Source organism: Thrips palmi, unplaced genomic scaffold, assembly GCF_012932325.1.
Source record: "Thrips palmi isolate BJ-2018 unplaced genomic scaffold, TpBJ-2018v1 HiC_scaffold_15, whole genome shotgun sequence".
NCBI lineage: Eukaryota > Metazoa > Arthropoda > Insecta > Thysanoptera > Thripidae > Thrips > Thrips palmi.
In genome coordinates, this window is record NW_023144624.1 from 10,512,858 (window position 1) to 10,538,247 (window position 25,390).

The 25,390-nt window shown below is 41.1% G+C and overlaps 5 protein-coding genes across 7 annotated transcripts; 3 read left to right on the forward strand and 2 right to left on the reverse strand.

The window, feature by feature from the left end:
- Window positions 1-45: 45 nt before the first annotated feature.
- Window positions 46-8,205, forward strand: LOC117641301 (mediator of RNA polymerase II transcription subunit 14). 2 transcript variants are annotated; one of them, XM_034378502.1, is made up of 20 exons: window positions 46-640; window positions 1,128-1,285; window positions 1,363-1,669; window positions 1,771-1,896; window positions 1,979-2,111; window positions 2,199-2,290; window positions 2,379-3,100; window positions 3,209-3,440; window positions 3,517-3,762; window positions 3,855-4,019; window positions 4,098-4,253; window positions 4,336-4,680; window positions 4,770-4,964; window positions 5,048-5,284; window positions 5,376-5,523; window positions 5,607-5,992; window positions 6,080-6,373; window positions 6,458-6,595; window positions 6,676-6,936; window positions 7,017-8,205. In XM_034378502.1, the coding sequence occupies exons 2-20, from the start codon at window positions 1,140-1,142 to the stop codon at window positions 7,713-7,715; spliced, it is 5,028 nt and encodes a 1,675-aa protein (XP_034234393.1). In that variant the 5' UTR covers window positions 46-640; window positions 1,128-1,139; the 3' UTR covers window positions 7,716-8,205. The 2 variants fall into 2 exon arrangements, with proteins under 2 accessions (XP_034234393.1, XP_034234392.1); XM_034378501.1 differs by lacking the exon at window positions 46-640 and adding an exon at window positions 880-1,014.
- A 63-nt stretch (window positions 8,206-8,268) lies between these two features.
- LOC117641305 (26S proteasome regulatory subunit 6A-A) lies at window positions 8,269-10,517 on the reverse strand. 2 transcript variants are annotated; one of them, XM_034378507.1, is made up of 8 exons: window positions 10,360-10,517; window positions 9,850-10,056; window positions 9,658-9,762; window positions 9,372-9,572; window positions 9,198-9,300; window positions 8,833-9,119; window positions 8,513-8,740; window positions 8,269-8,437 (listed from the first exon to the last, which is right to left on the reverse strand). In XM_034378507.1, exons 1-8 carry the CDS (start codon window positions 10,405-10,407, stop codon window positions 8,327-8,329), a joined length of 1,290 nt encoding a protein of 429 aa, XP_034234398.1. In that variant the 5' UTR covers window positions 10,408-10,517; the 3' UTR covers window positions 8,269-8,326. The 2 variants fall into 2 exon arrangements, with proteins under 2 accessions (XP_034234398.1, XP_034234399.1); XM_034378508.1 differs by lacking the exon at window positions 10,360-10,517 and adding an exon at window positions 10,142-10,286 and having other exon boundaries at window positions 8,296-8,437.
- An 80-nt stretch (window positions 10,518-10,597) lies between these two features.
- On the forward strand, window positions 10,598-16,082 carry LOC117641303 (WD repeat and HMG-box DNA-binding protein 1). Its single transcript, XM_034378504.1, has 18 exons — window positions 10,598-10,964; window positions 11,068-11,182; window positions 11,270-11,421; window positions 11,498-11,609; window positions 11,681-11,920; window positions 12,010-12,291; window positions 12,365-12,515; window positions 12,599-12,720; window positions 12,814-12,998; window positions 13,079-13,326; window positions 13,406-13,632; window positions 13,723-13,857; window positions 13,948-14,136; window positions 14,215-14,444; window positions 14,543-14,604; window positions 14,700-14,968; window positions 15,051-15,260; window positions 15,344-16,082. The coding sequence occupies exons 1-18, from the start codon at window positions 10,888-10,890 to the stop codon at window positions 15,620-15,622; spliced, it is 3,285 nt and encodes a 1,094-aa protein (XP_034234395.1). The 5' UTR covers window positions 10,598-10,887; the 3' UTR covers window positions 15,623-16,082.
- A 140-nt stretch (window positions 16,083-16,222) lies between these two features.
- LOC117641307 (beta-sarcoglycan) lies at window positions 16,223-17,979 on the reverse strand. Its single transcript, XM_034378510.1, has 3 exons — window positions 17,651-17,979; window positions 17,337-17,497; window positions 16,223-17,245 (listed from the first exon to the last, which is right to left on the reverse strand). Exons 1-3 carry the CDS (start codon window positions 17,743-17,745, stop codon window positions 16,536-16,538), a joined length of 966 nt encoding a protein of 321 aa, XP_034234401.1. The 5' UTR covers window positions 17,746-17,979; the 3' UTR covers window positions 16,223-16,535.
- A 102-nt stretch (window positions 17,980-18,081) lies between these two features.
- Window positions 18,082-25,091, forward strand: LOC117641302 (erythroid differentiation-related factor 1). Its single transcript, XM_034378503.1, has 20 exons — window positions 18,082-18,278; window positions 18,451-18,674; window positions 18,758-18,863; window positions 18,999-19,145; window positions 19,239-19,385; window positions 19,469-19,644; window positions 19,734-19,993; window positions 20,085-20,302; window positions 20,416-20,597; window positions 20,669-20,847; window positions 20,930-21,057; window positions 21,142-21,390; window positions 22,008-22,165; window positions 22,237-22,661; window positions 22,740-23,008; window positions 23,088-23,234; window positions 23,323-23,477; window positions 23,560-23,720; window positions 23,800-23,919; window positions 24,006-25,091. The coding sequence occupies exons 1-20, from the start codon at window positions 18,228-18,230 to the stop codon at window positions 24,308-24,310; spliced, it is 3,807 nt and encodes a 1,268-aa protein (XP_034234394.1). The 5' UTR covers window positions 18,082-18,227; the 3' UTR covers window positions 24,311-25,091.
- The last annotated feature ends 299 nt before the right edge of the window (window positions 25,092-25,390 follow it).

Below are 25,390 nucleotides of genomic sequence, written 5' to 3' on the forward strand. Positions count from 1 at the left end.
TGTGGCGTACACACTGTGTACCGCGGGCGGCGGCCGGTCAGTCAGACGCTGTTAATTGGCAACAACTCAACGCAAGCCGTGCCAGAGTACCAGCACTGCCACCTCCTCTCCATCGCCGGGTTGGATCGTTTCCTTTGTTGTGTTTTTTGTCAAGCGTTGTCTCACTCACTGACCAACGTCACACCGCTCGGAACCTCCCGCTTCGAGGCTGGCAGGCTGGCGGTCTGCCTAGACTCGGCGTCGATCCACCATGCGCCACACTGACAACCATCTTGGTCTTTCTTTCTGCTGGCGTCCAAGCGCACAGCGCAGAGCGCGCAATTTGTCTCGTGCGCGCTCCTGTTCGAACCGGCCCGCGCGCCGGCGCTGACCTGCCCCCCTCCAGTGTCTCCACCTAGCGGACGACGGCTGAACTCAAATCCCTGCCCTCCCCCACCACGCCGCACCGGCAGCCGCAGCCGACTCAACTCGGAAAATGTTTTGTGGTGTTTGTCATAGGCCAACGATATTTTGAAAAAGGAGTAACTTGATGCAGGAGGCAATATTTGGATTCAATGACATGTAACCTACCGCCGGTGTATTTTCCGGCTTTTGCCTGCTTTCTTTTCACGCGGCCCTTCTTCTTCAGTTTGTAATATTCGTGAGTACAATTCAAAATATGGCGAGAGGTTAGGCATGTAAACATAGGCTTTGGGACGTGCATTATTGGTGTTTCTTTTAAAATAGGACCAATTTCACATATTTTTAGCGTCTAGACACATTTAGCTCTGCGCTGCTAGCCCAAACTTGCGTCTGTTTTCTGTTCTGATGCAAAGTCTTCATTGACGCTTTGGTTATGAATGGACTCTTATAACACTTTTGACAGTACCTTTCCTTACCCAGATGCATCCAGTTGTTCTACAACACTGTTGTTAACCAAGTGGCTAAATCTGGTGTGAGCTCAAATCCTATGTAGGGCTTTTTGATTTATTTATTTTTACCTTTAATTTGAGAATGTCCACAAACTTCACCAAGGTGCGTAAAGTTTGTGAAGTAGGACTCTTGTTTTTGCACACTTGCGGGAAAAAGAACTTTTGTGACACATGTCAATTACCTTAGCATCCCTCACACGTAATATTTTTTTGCAGATTGAACCTATCATGGCACCGGTACCACTAGAAGGGCAGCAAGTCCCTATGATGCCTATGCCGGCGGAGGGTCAGCGAGGTGGATCTATCAGTTTGGCTGTTCTTATTGACTTCATTGTTCAACGAACTTATCATGAACTTACAGTTTTGGCAGAATTGTAAGTAATATTCCAAATTACTTTACTGTGAGTACTTCTCCATGCATTTTCTTAATGCATTTTACTATCTATTCCAGGCTTCCTAGAAAAACTGACATGGAAAGGAAAATTGAAATATACAATTTTTCCTCAAGAACGCGCCAACTGTTTGTTCGTCTTCTTGCTCTCGTAAAGTGGGCTAATTCTGCTTCCAAAGTTGACAAATCTGCTCACATCATGGCGTTTTTAGATAAGCAGTCCATGTTATTTGTTGACACTGCTGATATGTTAGCTAGAATGGCCAGAGAAACACTAGTTCATGCTCGGCTTCCTAATTTTCACATACCTGCAGCTGTTGAGGTTCTGACTACGGGAACCTACAGCCGTCTTCCTGTTTGCATTAGAGTGAGTTCTCTTATATCTATATATTTCAAGAAGCAACACATACTCTTTCCTCCAGCCAGATTAAAATGTGAACCCCTAATATTCATTTTATTTACCACCAGGAAAAAATAGTGCCTCCAGATCCCATTACTGCCCTAGAAAAAAAGAGTACATTACAACGATTAAATCAGGTCATTCAACATAGACTTGTTACTGGAAATCTTTTACCTCAGATGAGGAACCTGAAGGTAATTATCAATTGTTGGATTTTCTAATGCATTTCATTTGTGGACACCTATGATCACAATTGAAATATTTTTTCCTTTCAAGATTGATGCTGGTAGAGTTACCTTTCATGTAAAACATGAGTTTGAAGTATCACTCACTGTGATGGGAGATGGACCCAACATTCCCTGGCGGTTACTTGATGTTGAAATACTTGTCGAGGACAAGGATATTGGAGGTAGGTGCACTTAGGTGTTCTACTGCATTATATGTTTCAGACTGATTTTTCTCCTTTATTAAATAAATTGTAATTGTTTGTTTTTAGAGGGAAAGGCCTTGGTCCATCCTCTGCAAGTACAGTATGTACACAAAGTACTTCAAACCCGCCTTGCTGATCACCCTAATCCATTAGATGAGGTAAGAATTTTTTTCTTTTCTTTTTCTTTTCTTTTTAATGTCATGCTCTTATCTAATGTATCTAATGTGTCTCTTCAACACTTTGCAGGTTTATAGTTGCCTCCATTTCTTTGCTCAATCTCTTCAGCTAGAAGTTCTCTATTCACAAGCACTGAGGCTAAAGAGAGATCGCCTTGAAAATTTTATTATGGTTGAGGACTATGCACCTGGCAAGCATTTGACAATTCTTTATTGGCGTGAGCTCTCTCAGAAGGAACCCCGGTCAGAATTGGGCTACAAACTCACTGTTCAAGTAGATCAGCATGACAGTGCCAGGCCTCTTGCTGTTGTCCATTCACCTTCCCTAGGGCACAATGAGGTTGAAATTGCTGACAAAGCCATTCACTCTGCTGTTTTATCCGTGGAGAGGCTTTTAGTGCACACAATTTATGTCCGATCTAAATCAAGGTTGACTGATCTGAAAACAGAAATACAAGCCATGTTACCTGGAGTTGAATGTACATTAAGTGGAGTACCAGCTGTGCTGAGTGTTCCACTATTGCAACCATGCCAGCGAGCAGAGCAAATGCTGGTTACTGTAGAGACCCACTCGGGTATACTACAATGTTGTGTACCTCAGTATGAAGCCCCTCTAATGCAGGATATAAGTAATGCCTTAAATGGTGATCGTTCAAAATTGCCAACATTACTATCTGAACTTCGCTTCTGGGTAGTACAGAGACGGTGTGAGAAGACACTTATGCATTTGCCTGTTTCTGTGAAGGAGCGTCTACCCCTGTTAATGCCTCAAGATAATCCTATTACCTCAAGGTATTTGTCCAATAAGAGGCGAGCCAAAGAATGTTGTTTATGAAAACAAATACTGTCTGTGTAGATGTGATGCAAATTTGTAATATTTTTATTTTGTTCCTTATTTAGATTAGGGAGACACCACATGTTGGTTCAACTACATCATCATCCAGGCTCTGTCCTCATTGTGGATTTAAATGAGAGAAAGGAGTCGGTCTTAAATGTAGATTGCACTTTTTATCTGGCAACAGTTCGCAATATATTGATTAATGATGAGGAACATGCTCAGACTTCTTCAACAGCAGCAGCTGCATCTGAAGAAACCACACATGAATTAGAAACGCCTAAGCCATATTTAAAGGTATGATTGCTCCTTAGTAAGTTTTTGTGTTTAATCCATTCCACCTGACCAAAAACTTATCTCTTTTTTTTTTTAGGTTTTATCTCTTGTGGAATTTGACACCTTTGTTTCAACCCATGGTCCTTGGACAAGTGTGGAAGACCCTGACTATGGAGGAAAACGAAAACTTGTGGGTATTCATGATCCCCGCCAAAGATCAAAACACCCTGCCTACTTCATTCCTGAATTAGCTCATGTCGTTGCCATGTGCGATGAGAGGATACCATTTTTGAGTATGGCACAGGAGTTGACAAGGAGGGACATTGCTCATCAGGGCATCCAGGTAAAAACCCCAATTTCGTCACCTCTTTTGTATTTTATTGAAAGAAAAAGGTCCTGGATGTGTGCTGATTTGTTTGTTCATTGCTCATTCAGGTTGAATCAGGAGCTACAGGTCTCATGCTGCAACTTGTAACTCTTCCTCCACCTGAAGGCGTCTCTTCCTTAGATCCTGACTATCTGGCCCTACTACGCCGTGTTCTTGCAATAACAGTTAGGACATGTACACGTACTCCTGGTCGGGGATGGGTTGTGGAGCTGGTGAGTGCCTGCTGTTCTTGCTGATAGTTGATTTAGGGCCAAGGTTATTGCGTTACTAATAAAGAAATAAATTTACAGGTCTTTGCTGCTTCTCCCCTCCAGTCAACACATCCCAGAGAACAAGGCAATAGACGCCCTGTTTACCTGCAGTATGAAATGCTTTCAGAAGACAATGTATCTAAGACTATAGACAGTTTACTTTGTGACTGGGAACATATCTATCACATTTTCTCGGTAAGAGACATAAAAACTACTATGACTATGCAGAAAGTTGCAGTGACACTGCTGTTTTCTAATAGCCGTCTCTTTTTTTCAGCTGGCTGAGGAACTCTCTAAATGCTATAAAATAGAAAAATACAACTTGCCTTTAATCTGTCAAGTCAAATGCTATAATTACACAAAGCTTGTCCTAGGTTATGGTCCTGACAAGGGAGCAATAGTCACTATTCTGTGGCGCAAAGATAAAAAGGCATTTAACTTATGCTTTGGTACTTTAGGATCAGCTTCTCTAGCTCATTCTCTCATCAGACAGCAGTTGATCATGTACCTCAACCATCATAAAAGTGCAGTGCTGTTGGTTCAACTCCTGCATGAAACTTATGAACCCCTTTCCTCAGTCTTACACTTGTCTCCCAGCCCACAGCTTGGCATAAATAGCAATGTGAGTGGTTCAGGATGCTGTGCAGTTTCTCTTTCAATGTACATTTATGAACCTATCAGTAACATTGTTTTCATCTTTGTTGTTTTTAGAGACCCATGGTTCCTGTGCAAACCTGGACAATTGTAGCAGAAACTCCTACTTTACTGCGATTAGTGTATCAGTCCACTTACTGTCTAGAACTTAGAATCCGGGGAAATGGCTGTGTGAGCATAAGGGATGGTGCTCATTCGATATTTGATAGTTGCTCAGTGGTTTCAGATTTGATGCCAACAAGGCTCCTAAAGGTATTATTTATTTTTAAAAAGGAAAGGAATGGTGTCAAATTGTGTAAAACACTTTTATTGTTGTTTTTTTTCTCTGGTTCTAGACTTTCCTCTCAAAATATGTAACAGACTCAGATATTTCAAGAAGAAGATCACAATCAGAGGATGAAAACCCTCCTTCTCCAGTTTTATTAGAACAAGAAACGGGTAACATTTTGTCGGTACGTGGGCCTCAGTCGCCTGCCAGTCAGAAAGATGGATTGCGTTTTCATCCTCCATTAACACCTCCCTCGGGGAGCAATCCACACACACCCGCAAGTCCAATGACATCCAACATGCAAGTGAGTATGCCGGCCTAAGTTGAAGTCACTGTTGTGTTCTTTTCTCCGTGTAGCTCAATGACACGCATTTGTTGTTGTCTTTGTTTTGTAGGGTGTCAATCCATCTGCGTCTCCAGGCGTTGGCCTCGTAGCAAGCTCCCCAAACCCTCACCCTATGCCCAGCCCCCTTGCCATGCCCAGTGCATCTCCCCAGCCGTCCATGATTGGCCACTCGCCGGCAGGATCCTTCATGGGGGGAGGTAAGCTGTCCTGCCCGAGAGTTTTCTTTCTGCTTCTGTGCTGCCCTGCTGGTCTTGACACGTTTTCATCCTTGTGTTTGCAGGCCACATGGACGGGAGCCCCTTCCCGACGCAGAGCATGGCGTCGCCCGCCGCCTCCAACTGGCCCAACTCGCCGGGCATGCCGCGGCCGTCCCCCCTGCGGCCGGGCCACTCGCCCGACCGCGACCGCGACCGCGAGCACAAGACGGACCTGTGGCACCAGTCGCGAGTGTTGCCGCAGCGCTTCTGGGCCGCTGCCGTGCCCACGGTGCTGAGCACGAAGGCCCTGGAGGTGCTGTGCCGGCCCTGCCCGATGCCTCCGCCGGGCCCCAACGCCCCGCCCCCGCAGGTGCCCTTGGGCACGGCCGAGCTGTGCCCGTTGGAGCGCTTCCTAGGGTGCATCTTCATGCGCAGGCAGATGCATCGATTTGTGCAGTCGGAGGAGACGGTATGTCTCCCCTAACGTTTGGCGGCAGAGTCCACTATTGAGAAGGCGTTCAAAACAGTTTAGTAATTGAGTTGTATTCTTCAACAGCTGACAGATCTTGGAACATCAGAGCCAGGTGTTGTTCACTTCAAGACAGAGAGCCTCCAGTGCCGTCTTGTATTGAACCCAAACCACCTCCAAACATTGCACATGAAGGTTGGCTCCCTGCCTGAAAGCAAGGACCAGTGGGGGATGGAAGAAGTGCAGATAATTGAAAAGTTCTTTGAAATGAGAGTTGCATGTCCTCCATTCAAACCGAACTCTCTTTTGGGTCTTGCTCGTATGCTCAATACTCCCCATTACGTCCTCAAAGATTTCATACAACTAATGAAGCTTGACTTGGTATGAAAAAAACTTTGTGTCCAAATATTTCTGAAGGCAATTTCTTTTTGTTGAAACTAATTTTTTAATGTATTTGTTTCAAAGATGCCGAGCATAGCACAACAAGCCAATTTCAAGTGGAGTATTCAACTCTGTTTGCGAGTTCCCCCCTCATCAGCCTCTCCCATTGTGCCTACTGGACAGGCTGGAGTCCTAATCAGCCGTAGTAAAATCCTCTTCTTCGTAAGTTTTTAAAAATTGAGATTTACTGTGTGAGTGCTCACCTGTTCTTTTCCAGTTCTTCACCAGTTTATTCTGTTCAGGTTCAACTAACGAGGATAACTCCAAACCCTATGGAAGGGATGACCCTAGTGCTGCCTCTTGTGTATGACATTGCTGTGCGCAACACACTGGTCGCTGAAAAGAGAGAGCCCGGACCTGCTCTTGCTGTATCTGCTGCAAGCATGCAATTGAAGAGATTTGCAGAATTCTCTGCCCAATCAACAATGGGTCATGAGTGCACTCTACTGTTGGCGATTCGAGACTTGCTTATGAACCTCACACTTCCAAATGATGTGCATCCGGTATGTAAACGTCTGTGAAATGTTTAGTTTATAATTAGTGACGGAATTTATAAGTGGATAACACATGTAATGGCTTACAGGTTGGCCCCGGAGGCCCTATGCAAGCCGCATTCGGCATGATGCATCCGCCCATGGGCTCTGGCCCCGGAGGACCTGGAGGACCTGGCGGGCCTGGCGCATCCGGTGGACCGGGTGGATCCGGTCCTGGTGCTTCCTTAGTTCCTGGAGCTGCCATGGGTCCCGGAATGGGCCCCGGCCCAGGTATGGGTCCTGGTCCTGGAATGGGTCCCGGCCCTGGAATGGGTCATGGCCCTGGTCCTGGAATGGGTCCTGGTCCTGGAATGGGCATGGGAATGGGTCCCGCAGTTGGTATGGCTTCACCCATGGGTCCAGGAATGAGTCCGGGGCCGGGGATGAGTCCTGGCCCTGGAATGGGACCTGGACCGGGAATCAGTCCCGGCCCGGGAATGGGTCCTGGACAGATGCAGGCCCCATTTGGCATGATGCATCCTCCCATGGGGCCGGGGGCGGGCCCTGGAGTGGGGGGCGGCCCCGGGGGCGTGCCAGGCGGTGCTGGTATGCCGGGCAACATGGGCGGGAGCGGAGGACCGAACCCTGCAGGTATGGCCGGTCACATGGGCAACCCGATGAGCGGGCCCATGGGAGGCCCGATGGGAGGCCCCATGGGAAATCAGATGGGCGGACCTATGGGCCCGGGCGGACAGTATTCTGGAGGGCCCATGGGTAACATGGGGCAGCACCACATGATGGGCTCCTAAACATTTCCCATTCCCTGTACCTGACTGGAGGAGTGTGCAAGAGCAGACCTAGAGCCCCCATATTATTTATCCGAGATTGACTTGGATGTGAGTCTATGAGGCAGATTTTATCAAAGCTGGATGACAATAGGTGCTTTACAATGACAGTACAAAAGTAGGATTGCTGACTGATGCATGTGGTGTGTAACCTCATGCTGTTGGTTGTGTTGTGTGGACGATATTTTTTTTTGTTTTGTTAAGCCAATCATTATTTTCTGAATGATGTGTTTTCTGTTTAATAATACTCAATTTGTTTCTAAGTAGGCTTTACCATTATTAACTTAAATCTGCTATGGTTAAAAAATCATGGTTGCTCCATTGACCTTATTTATACATGTAATTTAAAGAACTTCTAATAGTTTGTACATTTTATTTTACTACTGGTATCTTCCTTATTTTTTAATACCTGTTCATTTGTAAATAGAAAAATAAATGTGAACTATGTTGTTAATATGTTAGTTGAGTTTTGATACCTTACTTCTCGTCAAAACCTTTTTTTTTTTCATTTTAATTATTTTATTTACTAAAATTTCTATGATGTAATGATAACAGTTAGGTATTTACAGGGAAAACTAAGCATAGTAATTAAGATTGGCCTTCTTCTTGGCTTGGACTTCCATGATAGCATCCATAAAGTCTTCATGAGTGACAGTGTTGGCACTGCGGCGTAGAGCAATCATACCCTGTAAAACATGTCACATTAGTAAGCTTCAGAAGGGACCAAATCGAAATGGAATTCATTTTAAAGGAAAACTTACAGCTTCTACACACACAGCTTTGCATTGGGCACCATTGAAGTCATCAGTGGTTCTTGAAAGTTCCTCAAAGTTGACATCAGGAGATACATTCATCTTCCTTGAATGAATTTGCATAATGCGCGCCCGAGCTTCCTCATTAGGATGAGGGAATTCTATCTTACGGTCCAAACGACCAGATCTTAGTAATGCGGGATCCAAGATATCAACTCGATTAGTAGCGGCTATCACCTGAAATAAACATTAATTACCTTTAAGCACCAAGGAGAGTATGGCCAAAAAAATATTTTTAAAAGTAACATAGCAAAAATTAAGGTACTTGCCTTAATGTCAGCAGTTGAGCTGAAGCCGTCTAGTTGGTTAAGAAGTTCCAACATTGTTCGCTGCACTTCACGGTCTCCTGCTTTCTCTGAGTCAAATCGCTTGGTTCCAATGGCATCAAGCTCATCAATGAAAACAATTGCTGGAGACTTTTCTTTGGCCAGTGCAAAAGCATCCCTAACAAGCTTGGCTCCATCACCAATGAACATCTGCACTAACTGTGGGCCAGCTAACTTCAAAAATGTTGACTTTGTCTGGGCAGCACATGCTCGGGCAAGAAGGGTTTTACCTATGAGAAAATATTTTTAAAGGCTTAGAGTATTTTTCCTACATTAACAAGAAGGTTGAAACAGAAATTAATGGTCACCTGTTCCTGGTGGGCCGTAAAGGAGGACACCTTTTGGAGGATGAATACCAAGGTTCACAAACTTCTCCTTGTGTGTCATGGGCAGGACTACTGCTTCAATAAGCTGCAACAGACATCATATTATAAATGCTGGAAGTTCACAGAAGAAACTACAAACAGTCAAGAGAATTATACCTCTTGAATTTGTTTATCTAACCCTCCGATATCAGAATACTGTTCAGTTGGTCTTTCATCAACTTCCATAGCCTTCACACGGGCATCATATTCAGCAGGCAGTGTTTCAAGAATTAAATATGAGTCCTTGTTAACTCCCACTAGGTCACCAGGTTTTAGTTTCTCAGCATCAACCAGACCAATGACTGGCAAAAAATAAGTCTGGAAATTGAAAATTACAAGTGAATACTTATCTTGCTCAGCGGATGTATAGGAGGTGTTACAGGAGAACAAACATCAGGCATACCTGTCTGGTTGATGTTTTGATAACTGCACATTTTCCTTTCCTCTGAGCATCAAGATCGACAACTGCCCCTTCCTCCTCACCCTCTTCAGGATCAACATCAAGCAACTAAAAGGAAAAAGTAAGTAAAAGAAGACAAGTCTCTTCTACCTTATCCAAAAATAAAACATGAGGTTGCAGGTAAAAAAAACTTACTTCAATAACATTAGATACAAGGTATGGCAGAGTTTTGTTGACTTTTATTTTCTCTGTATTCTCTTTGATTTTGTCAGTCTGTGATTGGAGCTCATGGGAGATGCGCATGACTTCACTTTTCATAATCTTCACCTCTGTATCCAGCAGCCGGGTTCTGGATACTATTTCATCAGTAGACATTCGCAGAACTTCTTCAGCGAGAGCATCCTAAAGTCAAGAAAGCAAAACTGAAAACATGCAATGTTGAAACAGGGATTGTAAAAACAATAACAGTACAGAGTAAAGCCATAACCTATCTACAACAACAACAAAAGGAGTTAATCGGCTATTCAATGATAGTGGACAGTGTAGATAAGTGAGATAATTTGACGATCCATTTGCACATAGACACTAGAGATACCCAGGGAAGTACAATAAAGCACAACCCGGGCTACCCAATCTGTCTAGTCATTGCCCTGGAATAACACAAGGATTTCTAAAAATTTAAAGAGTGAAGATTGGTATACGCACTTCCCCGTCGTCCCATATATTTTTATCTTCTAACGACGCTGAAGCCATCGAACAAGATGTTTTTCTTCCCCTACAAAAAAAATGAATACTGTCCTCTGTTTACTCCTCAGGACACCGACAAGTTTGAGGTTATATTATTACAAAACAGCTATGAGAAAGTTAATGCTGCTTTCCCTATGAGAAATAAAGTTAAAAAAGCGACAACATAAATTTTTAAAAAGGATGAACATGCCAGAATATGGGAGTTTCAATTTATCTTCGTGTATTTCTATTAGCTATTTTAATTTAATGATACTTATTGGAATACAAAATATTCAATAGTATTGTCCATTTGTCAAGTTATCTGGTAACATGATTTCTTCGGTGCTTGCCTAGACTGTTTCTTTTTGGCGGCTTTGTGGTGCGATAACCGGTCTGCTGGTGAAACCACTTGGAAGTCTATTTTCTTCTCGAAAACTCCGACATTTAGTTGAATTCCTTGGTTGGGAGTTCAGGGCAAGTCTGAAACTGTAACGTGTTTCACCAGAAATGGCCCCTATCCAGAGACCCATTCGCTTTGCTCATTCAGAGGGGCATACAGATGTTGCATACTCTGACAATGGCAAGTAAGTCAAGGGGTTTTGTATCATTTTAACTGTAAGCTTGGTATCTTTCTTGTAATGTCATCTACGTGTCCCCACGGAATCCTGCATATTTTTCCTGTTTCAGGTACATCATCACATGTGGGCATGATGGAGAGGTTCGAGTGTGGGCTGGTATCGAAGACGATGACAATCATACCCTTTGTGTGGCTGAGGAGAAAGCTAATGCTGTTGCTCAACAGGTTCTTTTTCTACCTTATAATGTCCGTTTAACATTATTTAATTTATGTAGCATTTCTCAAAGTATGTCTTCTTCTTTCATTTTCCAGGGTAGCAGAATGTTTGTTAGCACTGATGATAACTTAGTCCAAGCTTATACGTTCCCTGAGTACAAACGGGATGGAGTCATTACCCGCTTTACAGCACCAGTCACAGATATTGCTGTCAGTTTAAGTGGGAAATATCTGGTGTCTGGATCTTGGTACGATTCTTTCTTGTTGATTTGTCCACTTTTTATCCTACAAAGCAATTTTACTGAGTCTGGGTGTTCTTTCTAGTGATATGGAAATTCATCTATCCAATTTGAAAGACAGTGGACAAGATGTTATATTTTCTGGACATACTGCTCCTTTGATAGGTGTTGCTATTGACCCCAAGGATGAATATTTGGTAAGAATTGATGTCGACAATTGAATCTCTTTAGAAGAACTTTATTTTAACCTTCAGTGTAACCATTTCAGGTGTCATCATCATGTGATGGAACTGTTAAGGTGTGGGATATTGAACGCAAGGAATGTGTGAAAACGTGGGATTGTGTTCCAAAAGGGAACAATTTTTTCACCACCCCTGTACTTGCAAGGGCTGCTTGGCAGCCATCTGGAAAGCATTATCTTGCTGTTCCCAATGATAAGAATATTGAAATTTATGAAAGATCAACTTGGTCTCACATAACTAGTCTCACATCCAGTAGTTGCACTGAGGTAATCCATCTACTTTGTATCATCTGGCCAAATAGTGTAAGAAATTGCCCGGTTTCTTTTAAAAGAAATTGTGTTTCTGTTTTTTTTAGCCCTTTTCTCTAACAGCCTTTTCTCCTTGTGGGAACTATTTGGCTGCTGTAGCCCTTAGTGTCATATGCATATGGGATATGAATAACTTTGTGGAATTAACTAATTTTACCCATGAAAGAGGTCATAAAATTTGTGGCCTACAGTGGAACCCTTCTGGGACTGATGAAGTAGCTTACTGTGACATTTTGGGTCAACTGGGAACAATTGAAAGTTTGTTGCGGAAAGCTGGGAGCACCAGTGCTAAACCTGCTCAAGCAGAGCCTGACCTTGGGGGTCTAACAGTAAGTTAAATGTATATTCTTAATGCATGTGATTCAATTTTTGACTTCCAAATAATTTGCAATATTATTTTAGGCAAGTGATTTCAATGACTTAAATGCATTGAAAGATTTGGATGGTCTTGGATTTGATGATGATGACGACGATAATGAGAATGCTGTATCTTTGGACAAGATTAAAAATGAGCTGTCAATGAATTTCGATGATAATGATAAATCCAGTAAAGGCAAGTTACTTTTTGAAGAAACTTCTCCTTTGATTTGTTCTTTAGCTGTTTAGTCAGTTAAGCAAACCATTTTCTACCATCAGGTCCTGATGATGACTCTCACAGTATTGTTAGTGGGAGGAGCACTCGTCTTGGAATGAAAGTCAATGCCCAGTCTGTATTTCAACCATCATCAACTCCTGATACCTTACAGCATCGATTTATGGTATGCTTTACTAAGAATGAATTTGAATTTGTGTGATATTTTGTAATGATGCTAAAATTTATTTATGTCTCTCTGTTTCCCTTATTTTCACAGGTGTGGAATAGTGTCGGTATCATTCGTTGTATAAATAATCATGAAGAAAACTCGATCGATATTAGGTTTCATGATACTGCTGTCCATCATTCTATTCACATGAATAACATAATGGGTCATACAGTGGCCTCTTTGAGTTCTAAGGCTGTTGTTCTAGCTTGCCCTGCATCAGATGATACTCCTAGGTATGTGTCTGATATGAATGGACTCATGCCATGTAAACTTTATCCCATCTTCTATCAATAATCTTTTTATCTTATTTTAGCAAAGTAGTTTGTGTAGTGCTGAATGCATGGGATGGAACTCAAGAGTGGGTTACTTCCTTACCATCTGAAGAGTCTGCAGTGGCTGTTGCAGTTGGTCACAGCTGGCTAGCTGTGGCAACAGATTCCAACAACTTACGCATATTTTGCCTTGCTGGCACTCAGCGTCAAGTTCTGGCCATTCCAGGGTCACTCGTCTGTCTAACAGGCTACAAGGACAAACTTCTTTCCATTTTCCATAGGGGAATTGGTAAGTTTCCTATTTTCATAGCTATATAAAAGTTTAAAGTTGTTTCCTTGACTCAAATGTTGTTTGTTTTTTTGCAAAGGCCTTCCAGAAGAACAAAACCTTTGGTACCAGCTCATGACAATTACTCCTGAAGGTGTTTTATCTTGTGGTCCTACGCAACCACTTCCCCTGTCACCGGGGGCTACAGTGAAATGGAGTGGCTTCACAGATGAGTGCTCTCCTTGTACCATGGATTCTGATGATATGCTTCGCATGCTACCAGCTCGTTCTCACTGTTGGATGCCCATCTGCAATACAAAGGATCATGTGAGCTCTATGAATTAAATAGACTTCCAGCGGCTTGCCTTGATAGGTCTAATACTGTTTTTATGGTTTATTAATGGCTTTACATTTCAGGCTAAAGGACAATCTGATCACTTTTTTGTTGTGGGTATTAGTGAACAGTATCAAAACATCCGTGCAGTTCTCTGCAGAGGTGCTTATTACCCTCCCACAACACCTCTGCCAATTGTTTCGGAGTTGCCCTTTAAAGTAAGTTGTCATTTGTCAGAAGAAAACTCGAATGGTTTTGTTTCTTTTGAGTAAATGTATGTCATGTGTGTGTTTTTCTTTCCTGTCTAGCTTCCATTCTGTGAAATGGAAACTGAAAAGAGCCAAATAGAAGAGGCTCTGTGGCGATCACAACTTGTGTTAACCACCATGAAAGCAATCATTGATACCTCGAAAGATGATGAGGATCTATTATTAGCTGAAAAATGCAAAAATGAAGCTGACAAAACTATAAAAGAATCTCTGATCAAATTATTTGCTGTAAGTGTCTGGAAAGCAATAATATCACCTCTTGTTAATATCTGGTAGTCACATATTAAATTTTTCTTCTTTTTCTAGTTGTCATCTAGAGGAGGATTGGAAATGCGTGCTATTGAGCTTTGCCATCTCATGCCTTCTGCTCAAGTGGCTGAACTGGCAGCTAAATATGCTTTGAAAATCGGGCGTTCACTCCTTGCTGACAGAGTCTCTGATATAATTTCTACTAAGCGAGATCGAGAAGAATCTAAGCTATTTTCATCCCGATCGCGATCACCTGATTTATTTGCTTCTCAATCGCAGGGAAGAATGTAAGTTTTACTTTAAAGTGCCCTGAGCAGACTTAAAAATGGAACTCCTCGTTGATTATTCGTGATCTCACTTTTCATGGATTCTTTGAATTTTGTAGGACACCTGCTGATGAAGTTAATGGACATTATGATGACCACCACATGGATGGATTTGAAGCAGGTTTGTGTTTTTTTTTTTAAGTTCTACTATGTCAAATAGACAGCATTTGAATATAAAATGTCACTTTATTTCATATGTACCTTAAATTTTTCTAGATAAAGAAAATGATACTGAAAGGGAAAATCTTCTGTTGGCTGCAAAACGAAAGAGGGCTGCTTTAGATGCTGAAGCTGTTGAAATCAAACCAGCTGTATTGCTTCAGTCCCAAAAACGCCTAAATCCATTTAAAAAGACAACTATTCAGTCTAATGAAGCAAAAGGACTGGACCGTTTTAGTTCTCCTTACAGTAGTCCACAAGATCTGAAAAAGAAAGATGCTGTTTCCAGCAGCAAAGGTTTAAGTGCTGTGCCAAAAGTTTCAAAGGTAAATCTACTTACAGTTGTTGTGTGGTGGTACTCCTCTCATTTATTGTCTTGTGCTGAATGCTGAATTTTGAAATCTACAGCCTCAATCAAAGCAAATGACATTATTTGGTACAACACTTAGCTCAAATCAGAACAGTGGCAAAAAAGATAAAAGTGATTCAAAGAAAAAGCCTGTTCCATTTGTGGCATGGTTCTCTAAAGTTAAGTCAGAATTGCAGGAAGAATTTCCTGATATTGATTCTTCAGAGCTCACAAAAATTGGCATGAAACGTTACAAAGAATACAAGGAGGTATGTTGGTTTTATTTATTTTGTGCAGTATGTTGGTCTGAAGGATTATAAATTATCTGCTCTTGTTTTCTCTTTTCTTTCAGAACCTGAAGGAAGAGGAATCTCAAGAGGACGAAACTGCTGAAGCACCACTTTCCAAGAAGAAGAAGATAGAAAATGCCACTTCCATTCCCTCTAGTGAAACAGAATCAATGGAGATTGAAGATGAGGAAAGTGCCGCTCTATTGGCAGCTGCTGTTGAAGAAATGGAGTCCTCGGAAGATGTTGCAAGCAAGCCAAGTGAGCCATCTCCTCCCAGAAAAGAAAAAAGTGAAAGTGGTATTAGTAAATTAAAAGCTTTTACTTTCTCTGGTAAATCATAAAAACCTTCAGATGGGTAGCTGCATCTTTGTTTCATATGTTATGGATCGAAATTCATTGTTTTAATATATTCATTGTACAGTTATTTTTACTAAGTCATATTATAAGTGAGGGGAAAAACCTTCCATTTTATTTTTTACTTCTGTACTTCTTAACATATTTTAGTGGTCTATGAACATAGGTTTAGAAACATTCTGTATTCATTTGTTGTTTAGATGAGATAATCATTTCTTTACTTGTTTGTGTGCATGTTTCTGCCATTCTATCATACATATCTGTTTGTTATAGCAATGTTTGGAGAATGTCTGCAGTAAAAGGTTGTTTGATTGTAAAAAAAACATTTATTGTAATAACAAACTCAACATCAAGTAACATTCTGCACATCTTTGGCAACATTCAAACTAATACCTAATTAATATTATTAATAATTAGAAATTATAATGAAAGGTAACCTATCAAAAACAAGACTAGACTTCTTATGTAGTTATGCATCAGAAAATCACCTTTAATAATAGCATCCTAATACAGAGAGTAGTAAGGTGGACAGTGAAAATATTGTAGACTAGAAAAGAGCTGACTAGATACGGTATATACTTTCCTAAAATATAAATATTAAGGTAATTGATAGTAGTCTGCATAGCAGTAGCATAGCTCTCACAAGTAGCAATGAATCTCACCTACAAATATCAAGATTTTGGACATTTTGGCTAAGAATTATGTCTTGCTTTGCTAACACCGTTAATGCCTGGGCATTCTCGTGAGCTTTGCACAGGACCTGGGAAAATCATAGTAAAGCTTTTAACTTTCTAAAGGGCTACACAGTCAATCTAAATTTATGATACATTGTATGACATTCGTTAATCATTGGTTTTATTGTTGGGGTTTATCATCTTGCTGCCGGCTTTCAAAAATTCTTCATATGCATGGATCAATTGCTGCTGAATAATAATTGCACCCACTATTTTTATGTGAAAGTCCTTGCACAACAGGTACCCGAAATACTTTTCCAGTGGGAATGCAAACACAAATCTTGTATTGAAGTGTGATGGGTTTCCCTGGCTTGTTACTTTCTGAAGTTGCTATTGGCATATTCTTAACATCTAAAAATATTCCTTTTGGTGCATCTAAAATCACAGAACCATTCACACTTTTCAAGAATATATCCTGATCTGCTTTCCACAAGATTTCTTGTCCATCCATGTGAGTGCCTTCAGTTCCTTTCATTCGCACATAAGAATCAGCACTCAATATCAAACCTTTATCAATTGGACTTGCAATACGATGGGTGCGGGCTAGTTTTATGTCCAATTTCTCCACTCCTTGAGGTAGCCCAAAATTGGGAAAGTCAGTGGAAAAAACAGTTTGACCTGTACTAGGGTCTTGAATATCAAAAGATTTTACTCCTATGACAGATGTCTCGTCCTGATTACTAACTATTCTGGGTTGGTTGGCATCCCCAGTGTTCACCAGTTTGACTACGACGGAGCCATTGTTTCCAGTAAGCTTTAGTGGTGCATCATTAAAACTTTCTAATTTGCCATCTCGTTTGAAAATTCGATCTAAGTCAGTGTTTCCAAAAAACTTAATAAGGGAAGCCTCGGGAACTAGTTCCAGGCTCTCCATGCCTGCGAAGAAAAAATCATCCAGAATAAATGCAGAGCTTCGAAATACATTAGAAAATTTGTATAGAAATGTCGGAAACCAGTATATCTTTACCTTGACCCAGACGGAGAACACCAAGGATAATGAAAGTCAACATAAGGTTTCCAACTGCCATGAAGAAAAGCAACATAATAAGAGTCCAAAAGGCATATGTCTTTCTTCCACGAAGACCTGTCTTGTGTAGGTACTGCTCATTCACTGCCACATATCCTGCCCTGTGTAACAAAGATACCACAATTCAATGTCACTTTATGATAGTAAGAATAGTAAAAATTCGGCCATTTTCATTTTGTTTTGGAAAAAAAAAAGGAGTTACAAAACTACTTTGCCTGTAAACACCTTAGGCAAAAATGGGACTTCCTGCATACCTCATGTTATTACTGTGGTTGCGGTTCATGCTTCGTTTCAGAAGAGCTTTGTTTCTCAAAGATAACGTGCTTTGTTCAGAGAGATTCTCAGACATGCCCCTTTTCTTCCGAAGGACGTCAAGTACAGATAAACAAGCAGAAATTTTCGCTACTACACCACTCTTGTTGTTTTTCGTCTGCTTTTCGTCTGCTAAAATGCAGGTCCTTCACCCTTGGATGACAACCCAACAAAGCTGAACGCCTTCTGCCTCTTTCCCACATTTCGAACCCTGAGCAGTACCAGCTATTCTTCTCGCTTGAAATAAAAAACGTGACATTGGCATTGGAATATTAGGCTCCTTAGCTTCCTAAAATGAATTTCTAATGTACATGTGTCGGTACCGTCTTTTAGGATTGTCAAGTTGTTGACACTACTTGCTTCACCGCCCTCTCTTATCCGAATGTTTGTGTAACTTGATCCTTATTTTTCTCTCGCTGTTGTAGGTTACATTTGTAGATTTTTTTTGTGGTTGAACGTATATTTATTGAATTCCAAGTAGAAACCGACCAAGGATCGGTTCATTTGTCTCTGAAAACAATGGAGGATTCGAATGGCACGGATGACAACCAAAAACCACGAGATGCAGAGGTAACGGCTGTTAACATTTGTTGGTTATGCTTGTCATTTGTGATTTGTTTTGATTGCCCCTTTCCGACTAATATTAACGAAATTATAATTTTTTTTTTCAAAATGTTCATATTATTTTTTTCTTTTCTTTTTCCGCTTTACATTGCATAATTTCTCTCCCATTCTATTACAGCTTCCCTTGAAAGACATGAGGAATTGGCAGCTCATGCCAGCAGCGAATGAATCTCCAGTTAAATCTACAGCTGTAGTAAAGTACTCAGCTGTGCCACAAGCTGCTTCTTTTGCACAGTTACAATGTAATACCGATTTGAATTTGCCACCATCTAATTGGTTAACAAGTTCAGCTGAATCGTATGGACTTCAGCATGTGCCAGCACACTCGACAGGTTTTTCAAGGTATTTCTAGTCGGATACTATTGATTTGTTGCACAACTTTATGATTACCCTATTCTAATTGCATTTATTGACAAAATTTCTAGCTTTCGTTTGGCTCACATGTTCCCAGACTGTGTCGGTCAAGTAGATGTTGTATCAGATGCGGAAAATATTAAGAAGCTACTGAAGATTCCTTACAGCAGAGGCGTAGTAAGCATTTTTCCTTTTTCTAGCTGAGAAATGGATGGTTTGGATTGTCTTATGTTGTGTGTAGCCAAATAGTGTAGTCATTTATCTTTTTGGAGTGTTTGTGTGTATTTACAGTCTGTCTGCCTTTAATTTCAGGTGAGTATGATGGTTCATAGAGTGGAGAATACGCTTCTGATAGATGACTTTGATGTTCATAAACTATTATTACAACAATCTAAATCAGACTGGGAATGGCTACGTGAGTTTCTACTCAGCAATGTTCTTCAAAGTATGAGTATTAAGGTAAGAGCTGATGTTGGGGGTCCTGTCAGTTCTTATGGTTTGTTTGCCCTTTGTTCTTTTTCTTTTGGTAACTTGTGTATTGTTTAAAAATAGGATAAAGGCCTGGTACCAAATCATAGAAGATCTGCTCTTCAGAATAGGCAACTTGTCAGCAAGTTTTTACATCACAGTCTTGCTGCTACAGATCCACCTCCTCCTCCTCCACCACTTCTTGAACCAGCCTCCAGACTCCCCTTATCTGTAAGTGGATTTTCTTTGATAACACAGTGCGGAGCAGTTTCTTAACACATGTGAGGTTGAATGTTGTTATTTTATTATTGCAGACAAAAGAGCCACCACTGCCTGAACCACAAGTCACAGAAGAACTTCCCGACTCTGGCTCAAATCATAGATTTTTAAGAAATGTTGTATGGAATTTTGAGGATTTGCAAATGCTGTTGGGGACTGATATGCCTATTTTTGGTGGTTCAACTCATCCATGTATTAGTCTGCGACTATGGTAGATACATAAGATTCTTTTAGGTTTTTTTTATTATGAAGGCTGTGTTTACATGATCATTTCTCATAGCAGTTTCTGTTTGATTTCAGTGATGTGGCAAAACCTATCAGTGTTCTTACTGGGATTGATTATTGGTTAGACAATTTAATGAGTAATGTGCCTGAGGTAGTTATGTGCTTCCACCTCGATGGGATTGTTAAGCGGTATGAATTGGTAAAAACTGAAGATTTGCCATATTTGAGTGACTCAAAGTTTTCAGCAAAGCATATAAGAGATGTGGCCCAAAACATTTTGTCTTTCCTCAAGACTAATGCTGCCAAGGCAGGACACACTTATTGGTTGTTTAAAGGTATTAAAATGTCATCAAATGTCCATAGTTACAATACAATCATATTTCGTGTTCTGTAAGTCACCATTATCACCTTAAAAATGTTCTCCAGGGAAGGATGATGATGTTGTGAAGTTGTATGACTTGACATCACTATGTGACAATGTGGATGACAAAGGGCAGAATCCATTTACGGTTCCTGTGGCAATGCTGCTGTATCGAGTTGCTCGCAACATGAAGCACTCAATGGAAAGCCAACACAAGAGGAGCACCATAGCAGTTCTTTTAGAAAACTGTGTAAGGTTGCTGGATGCTCAAAAATATCCTCAGGTATGAAATTCAATTCTGGGAAATAAAAAAAAAATCTATCTTGCTTTTATTGATTTTAGAGCTGTTTGCCTTTTGTAATGCACTTTCACTGTCAATTTCTTATGACATTTCAGATTGTCACATCAGCTCGCTATATGCTGTCAGATTTATTTATACCAGCTACCTTAGACCCAGCAAAACCAATATTTGATGATGAATTGGATGATGAAGAAAGGGAACAGGGAAATCAGAATTTAAATTGTACCACTACCGGCTCATTCTTTAACAAAAAGAAGACTCAAACTGATTCAAAGAGGTTCTTATCAGTTAAATTTGCATTTTTTGTTATTTTCCTGACAAAATGACTAATAACATTGCTCATTTCAGCCCACGCAAGAAATCCTCTTATAATTCTCTTATTCCATCCTCTGACTCAGAAGAATCTGAAGATTTCATTGAACCTGAGAGAAAGCAACTCTTCAAAGATTATCCAAGAAATTCGCTTACGTCTGTGATGGCATTGAATATCTTGAATAATGACACTCAATCTAAAAGTGAAACAGATGGTGTGTTTATACTAACTTTCTTTAATTTGTTTTTCTATATTTGCTTGAAATTTTTACATTTTTATTATAATTTTAATTTTAGATGAGGAAGTTCCAGTTTTCTCTAAACCCCCTCCTCTTGCTGCAAGTGTACCAGAACGCTGTATGTTGGCATTGAAACAAGTTGCTGTTGGTCTTCAATGTCTTCAGTATTTTGGACAGTCTGAGCAGGTCTTCATTATGAAATTTCATTATTTTCCATTGACTCAGCAGAGCGCTGTTTTGTTACTTTCTATCCTTGTATTTTCTTTACAGAAAAACTCAAATGGTGAACATCAGATGCCAGAAGAAGAGGATGCTCCTCAAATGGCTAAACCATTTGAGCCTATTCCCATGCCATACATCCCTCTTAAGAAACCAGATCAAAAAGAGGAAAATGATAAACCAGCAGAAAAACATATGGAGAAACACCATGAAAAGCAACCAAAGATCAAAAAGAATAAAAATAAAAATGCAAAGGGGTCTAGCATTAATGATGATGTGAATAAACCTGATGGAATAAAGGTAGAGTATAGTTTGGTTCCTGTTTAGCCTCTGAGTCCCGCAACACTCGCTTGTTCGACTGGACGGCCTACCCTCTGCGTCGCAGGGGCTCTGGGCGCCTGGTGGGCAGGCAGTCCCGCAACACTCGCTTGTTCGACGGGACGGCCTACCCTCTGCGTCGCAGGGGCTCTGGGCGCCTGGTGCGCAGGCAGTCCCGCAACACTCGCTTGTTCGACGGGACGGCCTACCCTCTGCGTCGCAGGGGCTCTGGGCGCCTGGTGGGCAGGCAGTCCGCAACACTCGCTTGTTCGACGGGACGGGCCCACCCTCTGCGTCGCAGGGGCTCTGGGCGCCTGGTGGGCAGGCAGTCCCGCACACTCGCTTGTTCGACGGGACGGCCTACCCTCTGCGTCGCAGGGGCTCTGGGCGCCTGTGGCAGGCAGTCCCGCAACACTCGCTTGTTCGACGGGACGGCCTACCCTCTGCGTCGCAGGGGCTCTGGGCGCCTGGTGGGCAGGCAGTCCCGCAACACTCGCTTGTTCGACGGGACGGCCTACCCTCTGCGTCGCAGGGGCGCTGGGCGCCTGTTTGTAGAGGTTTAGACTGAGACTGTCGTGATTCAGTTCCTATTATTTCAGAATCTGTTGTGTCCAATGCCTGCTGGCTGTATGCCTACCTGGCAGACTCCTGACGCAAATGACAATGCTTCATGGAACACACATCTCAAGACACTCTTGTATGAAAAAGCTTGTCTTGTATATGCCACATTAGCTGAGCATGACTACGCATCCGAAAGGTAAAGTTTTGATTACATGGTGAAATCTTTTTGTTGTTTCCTCCTTTTATATCAGTTTTAATTGTGTATAGGTTCGGACGGGCTGTGCAAATGGTGGGGCGAGTTCTCCGCTGCCGAGAAGTCCTGGATCGTTTACTGGGACCCTCTAAGAGGCCGCGTCGAGGGCTTGAAAGCTACCTTCTGGGCAGAGCAGGTGACTGCTGTTTCATGCTAGTGCAGGACTGGCCCAAGATTGATTCTCATCGACGGGATCTGGTGTCTAACACTGGCGTGGATGCTGAAATTGAACATGAAATGTTTCGGGACTGTCCGGACCTGGACAGTGTGGAATTGAGTCTTTTGCCTGAAAAACTTGAATCAATGGAGCAAATGCTGAAGACTGGGCTTTCCTGCTACAAGAGAGGCCTCGAACTCAGCCCAGAGCTTGTAAACTTCAATCGAAGAATAGGGAATGTACATAATGAACTAGGTTGCCTGTACATGAGCCAAGCCCAGGGTAAGTTTCCCCACTCCCACGGTCCCAGTTGCCTTAGCAATTCTATTGTCTCTATGTTCTTTTTGTGCTTCTTTTCAGCCAAATATGATGACACTGTTAAAAAAATGCAAATGAGCTATGCAAGGATGGATCCCTTGGTCAAGTCAGCATTTAGGGCAAAGTTTGACCAATCCTTGGAACATTTAGAAAAAGGATTGTCATCTTTTGAGGCCGTTGATGACAAGGCAAATGTGGCTCTGCTTTACTCAAATATTGGAAGATTGCTTAGGTTGTGTGCCCACTTCTATGCTCCTGCTGGTGCCGACCCTAAAGAGCATTTCTTTCATGAACGCTCATTTTATAACAGGGTGAGTAAGAATCCCTAAAAAGTAAGAGAGGGCCTGACTTATGAATTTGGATAATAAATGTTCTGTTCATTTGATGCAGTCACTCTCGAGTTACCAAAGTGCCCTTGATAACTTAGGGCAGAGGAAGGGACATGAGGATATTTGGGATGCTGTTGTGTGGGAGCTTTCAACTGCGCTCTACAACATGGCAGTTCTTGCTGTTGAGTCTCCTGCTCCACATATAAAAGTAAGTACTGGAAATGCATTATGAAAATATCTCAGGGTTTTCCAATTCTAAAAATAAACTATAACTGATTTGTCTGTCTTTTCCTCAGACAGCTGATGAGGCTGAAAGAGTGGCAGTAGATCTCCTCTTTCGTGCTTTGAAGTACTGTGACTCAGAAACTCCAGGAACACGACAACCAATTTATCAGTATCGAGCAGCATCAATTCATCACAGACTGGCAGCTCTACATCACAAATCATACAGGTTTGTGATTTTTGCTCCACAGCAATCTCTATTGCTTCATATTCATAAACATTATAATAATATTTGATTTCTCTATATCCAGAAATACATGGAATAAAGATGAAAGACATGCACGAGCTGTACTTCAGTCCAGCCGACTCCACTATGAAAAAGCTTGTGATATGTATACTTCCTTAGAGCGTCCAGGAGAGTACCTCAATGCTCAAATGGAAAGGGTTGCTCTAGCTGAATTCATTGCTCTAAGTAAGCCTTTGAAATTAGTTAAATGCAATAGAAGAACAATTTAAAAACTGCAACTTTCATAAATTTATTTATGTCTTAGATGCTACCACCCCTGCTGCCAGGCTCCGAGCATATAATGCAGTTTTAGAGCTACTTTTTAGTGCTGCCCCTATGTTGCATGTTCTTGCATCACGCATGGATGCAAGTAAAGGAGGCGGGGGTAAGATTTTACTGACTTGAGAGCTCAAAGTAGTTTGTGCCTGCACTAGTGCTCATGTGACAACTAAATTCTTTCTCAAATTTCAGACATGCCAATGTTCTTTGAAGAAACGCCCGCAGCTGAAGAAGAAGAAGTTAAAAGAGAATTAGGTTTTTTAAATCTTTTTGAGCAGCGTCTCCAGTCAAATCTACTTGCAGCTACAAAATCAAATGCGCAATGTTCTAAAAAGGAAGAGAGTGGTGGTTCTGTATATAAAACAATGTACAGTCTGTCTTTGCGTGCTCCTGTTCATATCACAATAGAAAATAGGGAAGCTGTAACAGCAACTGCTAAGCATTTACATTCTGTTGTTCAAAAGATAGTAAATGTTTGGAAATCTTCAAATAAGTAGTAAACATTGACACATCACATAACTCTTTTAAGAGAAGCCAAAGTCATGATGTTTGTGATTTCTTTTAGAATAAGGCTGCTTTTATGTAATCTGATGGTTGTGACTGATTTAATTTTTTAAATCTAAAACATTATTGTGTATCTCTTGAGTGTAGTACTGACTTAAAGCCAAGTAATTTACTGTTCATCTCTCAATTGAAGCTGTCCCCAATCGCCATGATGTTACAGATGAGAAAAGTCTGGGACCATTATTGTTTACTTATCATTGAAACATGACCAAATCAAAACTCTTTATGAATATAAAGTAGAAGCTGCTGCTTATCCTTCCCTCTACAGTCTACTGTTTAAAAATTGTGGTTTGTATCTGGAAATATATGGTTGTCTCAGTTCAGTTCCAAGATTGAATCCCTTACAATTCTTTTTCTAAACTGCTAGTGCTGTGAAGTATATTTTCATTTTGACTATCTGCTTCAATAGGAAGCTGTGTGATACTCTATTTTTGTTGTGTTCATCTTTTGACAAGTGTTTCTTCTGTTTTAATCTTTCAGTTTTATCTTTTTATCTTTCTTTGTGGTGCTTGACCTTAGTTGAATCTCATTTTTAAATGATGATTTTTTTTGTGTGTACATAGCAAAGCCGTCCTTTTTCTATACCTTTTGTTGTAAAACTTGTGTACGTTGTAATTTTCACCAGTCAAAGTAACCCTTGTCTAGGGGTTATTGAGTATTGAAGGCTGATAAACTACGTACTAATATTGTACGTAAGAAAGTACCAACTTAAATTTTGGAATGTTTCTATCTGATCTCAAGTGTCCATAGGTAACAAAATTTTAGTGACCTATTCTTACTATCTAACTTCCCCTGTTTTTTAAATTAACTGCCAATTGCTTAATCTATGTCTAAGTTTATTATGACTGGCAAACCAATAATGTGACAAATAACTAGTGCACTGACAAAAGTTTCTGTTAGTATTGGTGGTTGCTAAAATTGCAAAGATACAATTAGGATTGTCATTTTTTTTCTGGTCCGTGACTCAATGTCTTTTTCCATCCCATATTTGAGGACATAATAAATATTTCAAT

Bases quoted from the DNA above. Each gene is read 5' to 3' on its own strand.
- LOC117641301 (XM_034378501.1), top strand. From the start codon at position 994: ATGTCCACAAACTTCACCAAG. The intron at 5,993-6,079 runs GTATGTCTCCCC...ATTCTTCAACAG, and splicing joins TTGTGCAGTCGGAGGAGACG to CTGACAGATCTTGGAACATC. The intron at 6,937-7,016 runs GTATGTAAACGT...AATGGCTTACAG, and splicing joins TTCCAAATGATGTGCATCCG to GTTGGCCCCGGAGGCCCTAT.
- LOC117641305 (XM_034378507.1), bottom strand. From the start codon at position 10,407: ATGGCTTCAGCGTCGTTAGAAGATAAAAATATATGGGACGACGGGGAA. The intron at 8,741-8,832 runs GCAAGTACCTTA...TGTTTATTTCAG, and splicing joins GCTCAACTGCTGACATTAAG to GTGATAGCCGCTACTAATCG. The intron at 8,438-8,512 runs GTAAGTTTTCCT...CATGTTTTACAG, and splicing joins AAGCTGTGTGTGTAGAAGCT to GGTATGATTGCTCTACGCCG.
- LOC117641303 (XM_034378504.1), top strand. From the start codon at position 10,888: ATGGCCCCTATCCAGAGACCCATTCGCTTTGCTCATTCAGAGGGGCAT. The intron at 10,965-11,067 runs GTAAGTCAAGGG...TTCCTGTTTCAG, and splicing joins GCATACTCTGACAATGGCAA to GTACATCATCACATGTGGGC. The intron at 14,137-14,214 runs GTAAGTGTCTGG...TTCTTTTTCTAG, and splicing joins CTCTGATCAAATTATTTGCT to TTGTCATCTAGAGGAGGATT.
- LOC117641307 (XM_034378510.1), bottom strand. From the start codon at position 17,745: ATGTCTGAGAATCTCTCTGAACAAAGCACGTTATCTTTGAGAAACAAA. The intron at 17,498-17,650 runs GTATGCAGGAAG...TTTGTTACACAG, and splicing joins AACCACAGTAATAACATGAG to GGCAGGATATGTGGCAGTGA. The intron at 17,246-17,336 runs GTAAAGATATAC...TTTTCTTCGCAG, and splicing joins TGTTCTCCGTCTGGGTCAAG to GCATGGAGAGCCTGGAACTA.
- LOC117641302 (XM_034378503.1), top strand. From the start codon at position 18,228: ATGGAGGATTCGAATGGCACGGATGACAACCAAAAACCACGAGATGCA. The intron at 19,386-19,468 runs GTAAGTGGATTT...TTATTATTGCAG, and splicing joins CCTCCAGACTCCCCTTATCT to ACAAAAGAGCCACCACTGCC. The intron at 19,994-20,084 runs GTATTAAAATGT...AATGTTCTCCAG, and splicing joins CACTTATTGGTTGTTTAAAG to GGAAGGATGATGATGTTGTG.